Source organism: Oryctolagus cuniculus, chromosome 9 (genome assembly GCF_051225735.1).
Source record: "Oryctolagus cuniculus isolate XC-2025 breed Fujian yellow rabbit chromosome 9, ASM5122573v1, whole genome shotgun sequence".
Classification (NCBI taxonomy): domain Eukaryota; kingdom Metazoa; phylum Chordata; class Mammalia; order Lagomorpha; family Leporidae; genus Oryctolagus; species Oryctolagus cuniculus.
The window spans coordinates 109,288,837-109,304,067 of record NC_142875.1 but is presented as its reverse complement, the minus strand read 5'-3'; the positions used below and the strand labels follow the sequence as shown (position 1 = coordinate 109,304,067).

Here is a 15,231-nt window from a genome sequence, read left to right as displayed (position 1 = left end):
TCCTGGCTTTTTTTGTTTTTTTTGGGAGGGTTTTTATTACTGTCTGAACTTAGGTAGGTTGTCTGTGTTCAGGAATTTATCCATTCTTCTAGGTTTCCTGGTTTGTTGTTATACATTTCTTTGTCGTAATGTAGTAATTTCTGATGATTCTTTTTATTTCTGTGGTGTCTGTTATATTTCCTTTTCCATATCTGATTTTATTGATTTGGGTCTTCTCCCTCCTTTTTTTTGATAGTTTTGCCAATGGTATATTGATTTTGTTTATGTTTTCAAAAAAACCACCTTTTTATTTCACTGAATTTTTTGGTTTCACTTTTTAAAATTTCTCCTCTATTTCTTTCCTCCTCCTAGTTTTGAGTTTGGTTTGTTGTTGATATTCTCAGTCCTTGAGATGCATTGACAGCTCATTTATTTGGTACCTTTCCAGTTTCTTCATGTAGGCACTGATTGGTATGAACTTCCCTTTTAACACTGCTTTTGCTTTTCAGAAACTTGTTGGCTTTATGCAATCCCATTTGTCTATTTTTGCTAATTATTGTTTTAGGGTCCACCTCAAGCATGCCTAGGCCAATGTCTTACAGTGTTCTATATTTTCTCCTGGCTGTTAGATGGTTTCAGGTTTTATGTTCAGATCCTTGACCTGTTTTGAAATTATTTTATTGTAGGGTGTACAATAGAGGTCTTGTTGTAAACTTATGCAAGAAGAAATCCAACTTCCCAAATCGTTTGTTGAAGAGACTTTCGTTTATCCAGGAAATGATTTTTAGCTCATTTTTCATTTTTTAAAGATTTATTTTGGCAGGTATCATGGCTCACTAGGCTAATCCTCTGCCTGCGGTGCTGGCACCCCAGGTTCTAGTCCCGGTTGGGGTGCCAGATTCTGTCCCGGTTGCTCCTCTTACAATCCAGCTCTTTGCTGTGGCCTGGGAGTGCAGTGGAGGATGGCCCAGGTCCTTGGGCCCTGCACCCACCTGGGAGACCGGGAGGAGGCACTTGGCTCCTGGCTTCGGATCAGTGCAGCGCGTCGGCCGCAACGCGCCGACCGTAGTGGCCACTTTGGGGGTGAACCAACGGAAAAAGGAAGACCTTTCTCTCTGTCTCTCTCTCTCACTGTCTAGCTCTGCCTGTACAAAAAAAGATTTATTTTATTTATTCGAGAGGCAGAGTTACAGACAGAGAGAGGGAAAGACAGAGAGGGAGGTCTTCCTTCCATTGGTTCACTCCAGAATGACTGCAACAGCCCTATCTGATCCTATCCAAAACCAGGAGTCAGGAGCTTCTTCTAGGTCTCCCATGTTTGTGCAGGAGCCCTAGCACTTGGGCCATTTTCTACTGATCTCCCAGGTATATTAACAGGGATTTGGATCAGAAGTGGAGCAGCTGGGACTCAATCTATATGGGGTGTCGGCACCACAGGTGGAGGCTTAACCCACTATGCCACAGTGCCTACCCCTTAGGTAATTTTTCATATAGTAGTTGATTCTAGATGTATGAGTTAATTTAAGTAGGTTCTGTTGTGTTCCATTGGCCTACATGTCTTACATTTATGACAGTATTAAGTTGTTTTGATTATAGTAGTCCTTCACTATTTCTTGAAATTGGATATTGTAATCTTCTAGCTGTTTTGTTTCTATATAAGAAAGCTTTGGCTCTTCAGATTCTTTTGTGTTCCCATATTAATTTGACAATTCTTTTTCCTAGTTTGTGAAGAATATCTTTGCAATTTTGATTGGGATTGCATTGAGTTTGCAAGTTGCTTAGGGTAGTATGGACTGGTTTTTTTTTTTGTTTGTTTGTTTTTTTATTTACTTGAAAGAGTTACAGAGAGGCAGATGAGAGAGAGAGAGAGAGAGAGAGACTGAGAGAGAGAGAGACAGAGAGTGAGAGAGAGAGAGACAGAGAGAGAGAAAGTCTTTCATCTGCTCATTCACTTCCCAAATGGCCACAACATCCGGAGCTGAACTGATCCGAAGCCAGGGGCTACAAGCTTCTTACAGATCTTCCTTTTGAGTGCAGGGGCCCAAGGACTTTGGCTGTATTCTACTGCTTTCCCAGACTATAGCAGAGAGCTGGATTTGAAGTGGAGCAGCTGCAATTTGAGGCAGCGGCTATGTGGGTTGCCAGCACTGTAGGCGGCAACTTTACCCACTAGTGCTGGCCCCTAGTATGGACATTTTGCATTTGATCTTAGCCAAAAGGCTGGGAAGCGATAGTATGAACATTTTGATGACATAATTCTTTCATTCTGTGAACATGGAAGATTTTCTCATGTCTTCAAGGTCTTCTATTTCTTCTCTTAATGTTTTATAATTTTCATTGTAGAGATCTTTGATGTCCTTGGTGAAGTTTATTCCAAATGGCTGCAACAGCTGGACAGCTTGTTTGATCTGAAGCCAGGAGCCAGGAGCTTCTTCTGGATCTCCCACACATGTTCAGGGGCCCAAGGACTTGGGCCATCTTCCCCTGCCTTCCCAGGCTGTAGCAAAGAGCTGGGTCAGAAGTGGTGCAGCTGGGACTTGAACTGATAGACTTATGAAATGCTGGCCCTGCAGGCGGCAGTTTTACCTGCTACGCCACAGCACTGGACCCTACTTCTCTTTTTTTATTGTATTTTTTTGTGGTTTTAGAATAGGTAATGCTGGCATCATCAAATGAATTTGGAAGGGTTCCCTCTCTATTGGTTCTTTTAAGTAGTTTGAGAAGAACTAGTATTCTTTAAGTTTGGTAGATTCAGCAGTGAAGCCATCATTCCTAGACTTTTCTTTCTTGGGAGGCTCTTTATTACTGATCTAGTCCCAGCCCTTGCTATTGGTCTATTGAGGTTTTCTATGTCTTCGTGCCTCAACTTTGGCCAGTTATATGTGTCCAGACATCTGCATTTCATCTAAATCTTTCAAGTTTTGGCATGTATATGTTCATAATAATTTCTAATGATCCTTTGTATTTCTTTGATGGTCTGCTTTAACAGCATCTTTTTCAGCTTGGATTTTATTAATTTGACTGTTCTCCCTTTTTTCTTGCTTAGTTGGGCCACTGGTTTTCAAAAACCTAATTGTATTCTCTAAGTTTTATTATTTCCACTTACTAATTTTGGGTGTGGTTCTTTTTTTGTAAGGTCTTGGAGATGCATTGTTAAATTAGGTATTTGATACCTCTCCAACTGTTTTTTTTTTTTTAAAGAGCCAGAGTTATAGACAAAGAGAGAGAGAAACAGAGAAAAAGGTCGTCCATCCCTTGGTTCATTCTCAAAGGGGCCAGACATTTCTCTCAATCAGTATCTGGAATATGTGGTCCTTCCTTTGTTTTTCTGTTATCGTTCTGTGGCTGAAGTCAGTATGGCTTCTTTCTGTTCTGCCATTTTGGATTTCTCTGACCACTGTTTCTCTCTATTTGCCTTTAAGAAATTTTGTCCCTTTGTTATGGTTTTACATAGTGATCCCGTTCAATTATTTATAACCTTTTTAACCTTTTGGTTTAAACTTTTAAAAAATTAATTAATTTTTTATTAGATAGCAAGAACAAGAAAGCTCCCACCTGCTACATTTGCTGTTTCTCTTCCCAAATGCACTCAAAAACCAAAGATGTGCTATGGTGAAGCCAAGAGCAGGGAATTCTATGTAGGTCCCCTGCATGGATGGCAGAGACCTAACTATTTGAGCTGTCACCCTGATTTACAGGGTATGTATTGATAGGCAGCTGGAATTGGGAACTGGGGCTGAGTATTGAATCCCCAGGCACTTTGATAAGAGATGTAGGCCCCTTAACTAGCGTCTTAACCCCAAGGTCAAGTGTTTACTCCCCCCCCCCCCCGCTTTATGTGTTAGTCTCTCAAAGAAAAATTCTGTTTTTGATAAGGTTTATTTATTTATTTAAAGGTAGAGTTAGAGATATCTTCCATTAGCTGCTTAACTCCACAAATGGCTGCAATGCAGGGTCAGGAACAAGCCAAAGCTAGGGACCTAGAACTCCATCTGGCTCTCCCATGTGGGTATCAGGACCCAAGTATTTGTGCCATCCTTTGCTACTTTTCTAGGCACATTAGCAAGGAACTGGATAGGAAGCAGAGCAGACAGGATGCTGGCATTGCAGTGGCATTGCAGGCATTGGCTTCCTCCTCAGTGCCACAATGCCGTATCCTCAAAATGAAATTCTAAATGGAGTATTCTTGACCTTAAAATGTTTGTGATAGCTTTCAGTAGGCTCTTAGAATATCTCCAAGACACTTCCCTCCTCATGAAAAGAAAGATGCTGCACAAATTAGACTTACTTGGTATGTTAGCTTGTGTGAAGAAGAAGAAATGATGCTTAAACTTCTTTAAACAAAATTTCCAATTGATTTGTTTGTACATATTTGAAAGGCAGAGATGCAAAGCTACATAAAGAGAGATCTTCTATCTATTGGTTCACTTCCCAAATGATTGTGACAGCTGGAGCTAGGCCATGAAGCCACATTTCAATCCAGATCTTTCTGTGAGTGGTAGAGACCCAAGAACTTGAGCCATCACCTTCTGCCTCCTAGAATGCACATTAACAGGGCTGGGAGCAGAGGTGGACTCAAGCCTAGTCATTCCACTATGGGATGCTGACAGCTCAAGTGGAATCCTGACTGCTACATCAACCCCCCAGCTGTAAACTTCTTTGAATTCCTCAGGCACATGTTATTTAGATGTGTCTAAGAAATTGTCTAGACTACGTAAAAATCTAGTGTGTATTGTTACAATATTATCTTCATAATTTTGGTGATTATGTTGTCTTACTGAGAGCGCAGATCTAGTAAGAAAAAAAAAAGGTAGACCTTATTTTATCTCTGAAGGGCTCTAAATTCCTTACACACGTGATGCTGCCTGTATTATGAAATTTACTCAGGTTTTCATAAAAAACTGTGGAGGAAATAGGGAGAGGTGAAGTTGAGCACTGATAAAATAGGGAGAAGCATGAATGAGCTCTAGCCAGAAGAGACGTAAAACATTAATTTCCTTAGAAATAAGGATTAATTATTTAGGATATATTAGGGATTGCCTAGTCTCTTCCTCACATTTTAAAACTATTTTCTTCTTTCTTTGATAATCACAAGAATATCAAGAAGAAATCTGAAACTAATTTTAACTCATTTCTTGGGGCAGTTTTTTGGTCTCGCAGTTAAATCACTATCTGTGATGCCTATGTCCCATTTGGGGTGCTTGGGTTTGAGTATCATCTCCACTCCCATTTCTAGCCTCCTTCTAAGGCACACTCTGGGTGGTAGCAAGTAATCGCTTAAGTTAATTAGTTGAGTCCCTGCCCCTTGTGGGGGAGACCTGTTTCTGACCCTCCCCTGAGCTGGCCAAGTGGCACTCAGGGAGTGAACCAGAAGTTGGGAGCTCTCCCTCTGTGTGTGTGTCTGCTTGTCTCTCACATAAATAAATAAACACATACCTTTAAGAATTGTATTTGTATTGTGGATTACATGGAAGATGGGGAATAAGGGAACTCTTTTGCCTAGAAGTTGCCTCTGGTGATAATGAGGAGGAAAATGTGCTGGTCTAATCAATGTGAATGGGGTCCTAGGTGCGCTTACAGTTTGTTCACAGCCTTCAAGCTTAAAGTTCACAACCACTCAAAGCAGAGACATAGAAAACCACAAACTGCATGCTAATTATTTTATTGGTACTTGGAAGACAGAATTATGCCAACAGTGTTCCAATGTTCTGAAGGAAGTCTCCTTATTATCCTCTTATTCACTTTCTGAAAGAGACAAACAAACAAGATGTTCATAGGGAAGATTCAACTTGGCAGAAAATTGTGGATCCCTGTTGGTTTTAATGAAGTAAATACAGAAACCACCATCCCTGCGCATTCTACTTCACCGTCCCCCTTTTCTGTCTTCATACCTCCTTGTTCACTCTAACATGCACCTAGCAGATCACATCTTGCAAATTGTGTTTTACAAATGAAAAAAAGTAGACTCATCTTAGATTGCTTATCTTTCAGTTGATATTGAAAATGTTCAAGGATATATTTACAGTGATGCTTACTGCAACATATCCCGTAATAATGAAAATCTTAAGCCAGCCTAAGTGTCCATTGACAGGGTGTTTGTTAAAGAAAACATAACACAGTCCTATCATGCAATAGTATACAACTGTAAACACAAACAAACAAAAAGAACCAATGAGCAACAGCGGGGTCGGTGTTGTGGTACAGTGGGTATTTAAGCCTTAGTCTGAGATGCTGGCATCCCATCTGAGCACTGGTATGAGTCCTAGCTGCTGCACTTCTGATCCAGCTCCGTGCTAATGGACCTGGAAAGCAGTGGAAGATGGCTAAAGTGCTTGGGCCCCTAAAACCCATGTGGGAGGGCCCAGATGGAGTTTCAGGCTCCTGGCTGCAGTCTCACCCCCAACTGTTGCAGCCATTTGGGGAGCACATCAGATTTCTCTCTCTTTCTCTTTCTCACCTGCCTCTATCCCCTTGTACCTCTGTCTTTCTAATAAATAAGTCAAACTTAAAAAAATGAACATCAGCAAGAAATCATGGAAAAGATCTATTAATTGATATGGAGCATCAGCCTGTTGAGCCGCGGTGCTGGCCTTTCTCTCTTATTTTTAACAGGGATAAATTTTCAGTTGAATTTAGACTCCTAAGAACAATTGTGTGTTAGTTAGCGCCGCGGCTCACTAGGCTAATCCTCCGCCTTGCGGCGCTGGCACCCCGGGTTCTAGTCCCGGTTGGGGTGCTGGATTCTGTCCCGGTTGCCCCTCTTCCAGACCAGCTCTTTGCTGTGGCCAGGGAGTGCAGTGGAGGATGGCCCAAGTACTTGGCCCTGCACCCGCATGGGAGACCAGGATAAGTACCTGGCTCCTGCTATCCGATCAGCGTGGTGTGCCGGCCACAGCGCGCTGGCCGCGACGGCCATTGGAGGGTGAACCAACAGCAAAGGAAGACCTTTCTCTCTGTCTCTCTCTCTCACTGTCCACTCTGCCTGTCAAAAAAAAAAAAAAAAAGAATAATTGTGTGTTAATTAAACAGTTCAACCAATGGTATTAAGTAGAACAAGAAAATACTAAAAAGATAAATAGTAAGCTGTTTCTTAACAGTCAGGACAAAGACTGATCAAGTCATTGTTTCTCATAGTGTCTGTTTTACCTCTACAGGTTTCCTTTTAGGTGCTCAGTTAGTTGTCACAGATCAGGGAAGACATATATTTGTGCCTTTGGGACTGGCTTATTTCACTCAGCATGATGTTTTCCAGATTCATCCATTTTGTTGCAAGTGACTGGATTTCATTGTTCTTTATGGCTCTATAGTATTCCATACAGCACATATCCCATAATTTCTTTATCCAGCCTTCTGTTTATGAGCATTTAGGTTGATTCCATGTCTTAGCTATTGTGAATTGAGCTGCAATAAGCATTGAGGTGCAGATAGCTCTTTTATTTGCCAATGTAATTTCCTTTTTGTAATTCTGAGGAATGGGATGGCTGGGTCATGTAGTAGGGCTATATTCAGGTTTCTGAGAATCTCCAAACTGTCTTCCATAGTGGCTTGACCAGTTTGCATTCCCACCAACAGTGAGTTAGTGTCCCTTTTTCCCCACATCCTCGCCAGCATCTGTTGTTGGTAGATTTCTGTATGTGAGCCATTCTAACTGGGGTGAGGTGAAACCTCATTGTGGTTTTGATTTGCATTTCCCTGATGGCTAGTGATGCTGAGCATTTTTTCATGTGCCTGTTGGCCATTTGGATTTCCTCTTTTGAAAAATGTCTATTGAGGTCCTTGGCCCATCTCTTAAGTGGGTTGTTTGTTTTGTTGTTGCAGAGTCTTGATCTCTTTTAGATTCTGGTTATTAATCCTTGCTCAGTTGAATAATTTGCCAATATTTTTCCCATTCTGTCTGTTGCCTCTTCACTTTCCTGACTGTTTCCTTTGTTGTACAGAAACTTCTCAATTTGATGTAATCCCAATAGTTAATTTTGGCTTTGACTGCCTGTGCCTCTGGGGTCTTTTCCAAGAAGTCTTTGACTGTGCCTATATCTTACATGGTTTCTCCAATGTTCCCTAATAATTTGATGATGTCAGGTCATAGTTTTAGATCTTTAATTCTGCCTCCTTCATAAAACCTACCCACTGCACCCACAATTTGTTTAAGAATGGTGGGGATGTATACAGAGAGAATAGAGTAATATTTAGGAAGCAATGGGGCAGGGTGTGTCCTAGGAAGATGAGGCCCTGATCCAAATTAACTGCTGCAGGACCCATGATCTATTATTTTGGGAACGATAGGGATTTCTTTAGTTCAGCATCTTCCTCCATTCCATTATATTCTCCCCGTTTCCATAAAATTATTGAAATGTGAAAATGATGAGAATTTTCGTTTGTGGTGGTGTAGAATCCAGGGAAGGGGAGAAACAAGAGAATTATTTCATTTGAGAGTTGATTTGATTCCATAAAGGAGAAACTAACTTTGCTGGAAACATCCGTGGGAAGGGGTCCTGAATGCTGTCCCATTGTGTTCATGTCCTGTAAGTGAGAGATTCACAGATAACCAAAATCAGAGACGAGGGCCATGAGAAATTGCATGCTGATTATTTTATTGGTACTTGGAACATAGGGTTGTCACATCATGGTTCCAAAGTCATGGATCTTAAAGGACATTATCTTCTTATTCACTTTCTGAAACAAAGAAACAAAGAAGAAAGTTTGTTGAGGGGACTTGAGAGGGGAAGAAGATGAGGATCCCTAATTAGCTTTACTGAAACGAGGTAGGTGAGGGCCTGCCTTCTCTCCCTTTCAAACTTAGGTCCATTCTGTTGACAGTAGTCTGCATTTACTCTTTCTGTGCACCTAACAGCTCAGGTGTTCTAAATTATCCTTTACAAGATGAAGAAAGAGATTTTTTTTACTGTTATCATTTGATTGGTGTTGAAAAGTTTAGGAAATTTTACAAACATGGTCAGTGCAACATATTATATCATCTGAAAGGGAGAAAACCAGTGCAGTACACTGACATGATGTTCTTTAAGGAAATTCTGGTATAGCATACAATGGGAAAATATGCTATGTGAAAAAAAAGGCCCAACAGAACAATCACATCAGAAAACTGCCCATATCTATATACATCTACATACATCTGTGAACAGATATTTAAATTGTGTAATAAATACATTATTTGACATGAGAAAAGCACAACTTGGTATATTTGGTATAATACTGCTTGTGAAGAAAGATCACTTTTTGTTTATATGGAAATATATATATATCCATAAAGATATTTAAAAATGTTATTTTTTGTGTTCTTTGGCTTGTGATATGTGTAAGTAGAATGATATATGCTTTTAAGATAAATGACTTAAGATCATGCCTTTATGCTGAATTTTTAAACCTAGAATAGAGATTAACTTAGTAGTAGAATAAAAATCTAGATAACTTTTAACGGCATTCAGAGAAGATGTTATTTATCTGCAATAATGGACCTGATAGTTCTCATATGGAACAGGCAAGAACATAGTGTGCTCTAGTAGACCTTTGAAGGGAAGTCATTGAGTCTGAGCCCAGGAGGCAGAAGACCAAAGGAAGAATTCTACTGTATGTCCACATTAGCAACATAATCTCACAAAAATATTCATTGTTATAAAAGAAAATTTTGTGGCAACCATTCTCAAATTCAGAATCCCTGGAGATCTTATTAAATAACAGCATCTTGCCATGCTATTTTAGAATATCTGAGTAGAAATCTTAAAAGTAGAGCCCAGGATTAAATCATTTCAATACACTTCAGGTAGATTCATGGCATACTTTAGTTAGAGAAGGAAAAAACATTAGGGTTTGATGGAGAATGAACTTGACTCTTACGTGTCATTTCTTATAGAATGATTGGGGTGCTTATCTAGGGGAAGGCTTTGCTCTAGTTCCTTGAAAAGCTGATTGTGTTCCTCTTTGGCCTCCTTGTTGGGGTGCTCACTGTTGGGCTGCTCCCTGTGCCCACCCCTACCACGGTGGGTTGCTCCCTGTGGATATTTTTGGATACTCCCTTTTTGCTTCTTTTTAGGGTGACCCCTTTTGATTCTTTATTGGAGTTGGCCCCCATGCTCAGTTGTTTTTTTTGCTCTCTAGAGGTATCTGGACAGCCTTTCCTGAAGGTCATTATGGCTAACCTTCTTCCTTTTCTGGAGGAGGGGGTTTAGTGCCCTTCGGTGGTGGTCGTGTGCCCTTCTGTGGAGGTGGTGGTCGCTGGTGGTTTCCATGAGGAGGTGGGCGAGTTTGGTTGTGGTGGCCTCCTGGACGTGGTGGTCTGTGCTGTGGACGATCTTCTTGGCTGTCATCATCGTTCTGTGTTGCAGCTAGGCTCTCGTCTAGGTTCTCATACTCTGCATGGGTCATACAGGAATAGAAGAGTTTAGTGACTGAAGATTGCCGTTCATTGTCACCCCCTGAGCTGTTCACATGTCACTTACTCTGCAAACTTGTATCCCCCTGCCACATTCCCTCATCCACACTGCTTCCTTGTGAACCACTCCTCTTAGGAACACACTGAGGTCATGGAAGGCTCATTTCTTTGCTTCTCACAAAAGTATGTTGTTTAACATTAGGGCCACCGGGGAGCACTGGGATACCTTAGAATCATCGAGAGTAACTCCATGTATAGCTGGTAGCAAACATCATTTATATTGCAGTTTTTACTATGAGCTATTTGTACAACTTGAGAGATTTTCCTCCTAGTTTGAGTTCTTGAGTCCTGTGTTGAAAATAGGGTTTGTTTCTCAGGTCTCAGACACATGTGGAGAAATAGGAAGAGAGAAGAGAAAGACAGCGTGATGTGCCAGACAGGATTCACTGAATTGCTTTTTAAAGTTGCTTCAGCTGGGGGACCCCACGGACTGCACAACCAGGGGAAATGGGACTGAGTCACTGCTTTCTTTGTGTTTCTCCTGGAAGCCAGGTGCCTTCGAGGGAAACACTGGAGGAAGGGAAACTAACTGGGACTCAGAGAAATGGAGGAAGAGAGATTGTACAGGACTCAGTAGTCTGTTAGCTGTCAGCAGGTATGCTAGGCCTGGCTGAACTGGTTTAGAGCTGCTGTACCTGAGTCTGAAGTCACTGGTATTCTACTTGGTGGCCTGTGGGGCCCACCATCTCCTTGTGCAGCTTTTTGTGTCCTCCCAGTTGGTTTGCTCCTTGTGGGCCCCCCTTGTTGGATCCTCTTCCTTTCTGCCTCCTTTTTAGGGTGAACCTGACTGGCCTCCTTTTTGGGGTACATGCTGTTGGCCTCCTAGTTCAGGTTGTTCTTATTGCTCCCCAGAGGTCCTGGGCTATTCCCCTCCTGAAGATCTGTCCTAAGTCTGACCTTCGTCCTTTTCTGGAGGAGGGGGTTTAGTGCCCTTCTGTGGAGGTGGTGGTCGCTGGTGGTTTCCATGAGGAGGTGGGCGAGTTTGGTTGTGGTGGCCTCCTGGACGTGGTGGTCTGTGCTGTGGACGATCTTCTTGGCTGTCATCATCGTTCTGTGTTGCAGCTAGGCTCTCGTCTAGGTTCTCATACTCTGCATGGGTCATACAGGAATAGAAGAGTTTAGTGACTGAAGATTGCCGTTCATTGTCACCCCCTGAGCTGTTCACATGTCACTTACTCTGCAAACTTGTATCCCCCTGCCACATTCCCTCATCCACACTGCTTCCTTGTGAACCACTCCTCTTAGGAACACACTGAGGTCATGGAAGGCTCATTTCTTTGCTTCTCACAAAAGTATGTTGTTTAACATTAGGGCCACCGGGGAGCACTGGGATACCTTAGAATCATCGAGAGTAACTCCATGTATAGCTGGTAGCAAACATCATTTATATTGCAGTTTTTACTATGAGCTATTTGTACAACTTGAGAGATTTTCCTCCTAGTTTGAGTTCTTGAGTCCTGTGTTGAAAATAGGGTTTGTTTCTCAGGTCTCAGACACATGTGGAGAAATAGGAAGAGAGAAGAGAAAGACAGCGTGATGTGCCAGACAGGATTCACTGAATTGCTTTTTAAAGTTGCTTCAGCTGGGGGACCCCACGGACTGCACAACCAGGGGAAATGGGACTGAGTCACTGCTTTCTTTGTGTTTCTCCTGGAAGCCAGGTGCCTTCGAGGGAAACACTGGAGGAAGGGAAACTAACTGGGACTCAGAGAAATGGAGGAAGAGCGATTGTACAGGACTCAGTAGTCTGTTAGCTGTCAGGAGGTATGCTGGGCCTGGCTGAACTGGTTTAGAGCTGCTGTAACTGAGTCTGAAGTCACTGGTATTGTACTTGTTGTTTTGGTCATTGTGCCGAATCAAGTTTGTGGATGGCTTGCATATAAATTTAGGCCTTGTAAATCCATTAAGTCATATAAAAATTGATGTTATGAAGTCAGTGGCAAATAAATATTACTGGTGAAAAATGTTATTTGAATATTCAATAGGAATTGATCGTGTGCGTTACCTGAATTTATGCTGAGATAATCTTCATAACTGTCATCTAGTTGGAGAAACACACAAGAAAGTCTGGTTAAGTCTAGATCTCTGGTGGCTGGCCATTGTGCTATATGAGCCGGTCCCTCTTACCAAAGCTTGAATATCCCTTAGGATTCATCTCTACCCACTCTCTGTTTTGCTGTTGCAAAGGCGCAGGTAGTGGCAGGGCTGTTTCTTGGGTGAGGATTAACTAGGACCTCCTGATGCAAAAGCTCTGTTTTGTCTTCCCTGTTATCTCTCATCCTCACTGCTATTTTAGGCAATATATTCTGGGATATTCTACTAATGTCCTCACTCAGTACTTTCTTTCTTTCCTTTTTTTTTTTTTTTTTTTTGGACAGGCAGAGTTAGACAGTGTCAGAGAGAGAGATGAGAGAGAAAGGTCTTCTTTCCATTGGTTCACCACGCAAATGGCCACTACAGCTGGCATGCTGTGCTAATCCAAAGCCAGGAGCCAGGTGCTTCCTCCTGGTCTCCCATGCAGGTGCCAGGCCCAAGCACTTGGGCCATCCTCCACTGCCTTCCCGGGCCACAGCAGAGAGCTGGACTGGAAGAGGAGCAACTGGGACAGAATCTGGCGCCCCAACCGGGACTAGAACCCGGGGTGCTGGCGCCGCTGGCGGAGCATTAGCCTGGTGAGCTGCGGCGCTGGCCACTCAGTACTTTCTTTAACAATGTTTGTCACCAGGGATAATCAGGGATAACATTTGACTACTGTCATTGAGATGGTATTCATAGTGTGATGAAATATTCAGTTGGTTTGAAAAATATCAGAAGACTGAGCACTGATACTTGTGTTTAGTATGTGTAGAGAGCCACATGTATAATCCGATTCTTTCTTATTGAAATAGCTCTGTTGTGTGTGTAGTTCATTAATAGAACAGATCCACTCTACTGCAAGTGTACTGTCATTTACTGTCTGTTGATTGGTAGAATATCTTCATGAGTGTAAGTGCCTGTGCTGTACCAGTCTTGCTATCCTCTTGCTTATCCTTCACAGCACAGTCAGGGAGATCTTTTAACAGATGAAAAACTTACTTTTTCAGTTTTGGGGTTGAATTCTTTAGTGTGTTCCGATTTTACTCTACGTAAAGTATAAGTCCTTATCATGCAATGAGGATGCAAGAGCACTTATATCAAAGTGACAAGTGTGAAAACCTATTCTTCTTTTCATCACACACCCCTTTCTCTTCCTTTCCATCTGCACTGTTCCCCTAAGCACCAAGCAGAGTCACAGCACCCCCTTCCCCTCTGTTTTTCCATACCTGCACTTATGCTCTGAATTGAGCTCAGGGCCAGCAGGGCCACTGCGAGCAGGGTCAGCAGCATCTTGGAGGAGTCTCTGGAGCGGCTCCCAAGTGTGTGCTGGGAGACTTGGGGCAGCTCCCTTTATACAGAGGAGCAGAACAAGGGCATCTTTGAGCTCCACACTGGGTGCACCTCCCCTCCCGACGTAATAGGCTAACTCTGCTCACATCCCGTCATCCATATCCTTTACTTCTCTTTTGGATCAGAGCCCAGCAGGATGGGGTTGGGTGGAGGATGTCAGTGTTTAATGTTTAAAAGGTACAACATGTGACCTGGGCAAAGTTTTTCAGACACAGGGTCCAAACACTCAGCATCCAGATTACAACTGAACTTTGGTCATCATTTGATGTTCAGTATGTTCTGTGAGACCGTGACACTGTCTTTCCTTTGTTTTGTGTATGTGTCTCTTGGTACATGTTGGCAGGAATTCTACAGGCAGAAGGAAAGTGATCAATACTTTTGGCTATTGTCATAATTCTGTCACTGAGGAAATGTGTGTCATATTTAGCTAATTTTAAGGTCATTTTTATTTTATTCTGCAATGTCTGAGGACAAGGCTGTTGGTCACACATGGTGATAATTTGTTTTTAAGATGTTATTTATTTATTTTTGAGAGGTAGAGGTAAAGATAGTGAGAGGGAGAGATAGAAAGGTCTTCCATCTGCTGCTTCACTCCCGAAAAGGCCACAATGGCCGGAGCTGTGCTGATCAGAAGTCAGGAGCCAGGAGCCAGGAGCACTTCTGGGTGTCCCATGTGGTTGCAGGGTCCTAAGCACTTGGGGCATCTTCTGGTGTCTTCGCAGGCATAGCAGAGAGCTGGATTGGAGAGGAGCAGCCAGGACTATAACCAGTATCCTTATGAGATGCTGGTGCCAAAGGTGTGGATCAACCTACTGTGCCACAGCACTGGCCCCAGTGACAGGTTTTGATGATTCTGTGGTTCTGTCCCTGTGTATGGAACGTGGGTATTGCAGAACTCAGGAGGCCTAGAACATTTTGTTGTTCTTAACATATATAAGGTTTATTAAAGCAAAAGGGGCACTGAAACACTGGGATGTCTTCAGTAGCCTGAAATGAAAGCAGGATTCCTCACTTGAACTGTGGTATTTCATGTTCCTTGTACATATTTGATGCTGCTCCTTTTTGTAGAATCCTGTGTAGTCATGGGTTGGGTCTTATGTCTTCTTGAGAATAGGTTTCTCTTTCACTGATAGTTATCATGTCCTCCAGATGCTTAATTTTATTAGACTCCCCTATTTTCCTGTCCTCTTTTTCCTAAGGACTCCTGAATCCGTACTGTTTTCTCTGTCATACACTAATGGTCATTACTCTTTTTTTTTTTTTACAGATTTTATTTATTTATTTTAGAGGTAGAGTTATAGATGGAGAGAGAGAGAGAGAGAGAGAGAGAGAGAGAGAGGCCTTCCTTCCATTGGTTCATTGCCCAGATGGCCACAACA

General features: G+C 42.3%; 1 protein-coding gene across 3 annotated transcripts in view; it reads right to left on the bottom strand.

The window, feature by feature from the left end:
- Positions 1 to 8,515: 8,515 nt before the first annotated feature.
- Positions 8,516 to 15,231, bottom strand: part of LOC138843658 (uncharacterized) — a 72,957-nt gene continuing 66,241 nt past the window's right edge. Inside the window, exons 1-5 of one of the 3 annotated variants that reach the window (XM_070048357.2) lie at positions 13,729 to 13,835; positions 12,432 to 12,467; positions 11,324 to 11,515; positions 10,134 to 10,346; positions 8,516 to 8,652 (exon numbers count right to left, since the gene is read on the bottom strand). In XM_070048357.2, coding sequence (XP_069904458.2) covers positions 8,642 to 8,652; positions 10,134 to 10,346; positions 11,324 to 11,515; positions 12,432 to 12,467; positions 13,729 to 13,792 — 516 coding nt within the window. In that variant the 5' untranslated portion in view covers positions 13,793 to 13,835 and the 3' untranslated portion in view covers positions 8,516 to 8,641. Of the gene's footprint in view, positions 8,653 to 10,133; positions 10,347 to 11,323; positions 11,516 to 12,431; positions 12,468 to 13,728; positions 13,839 to 15,231 lie in introns of those variants that run through there. The other 2 variants (XM_089304593.1, XM_089304591.1) reach the window with 2 other exon arrangements.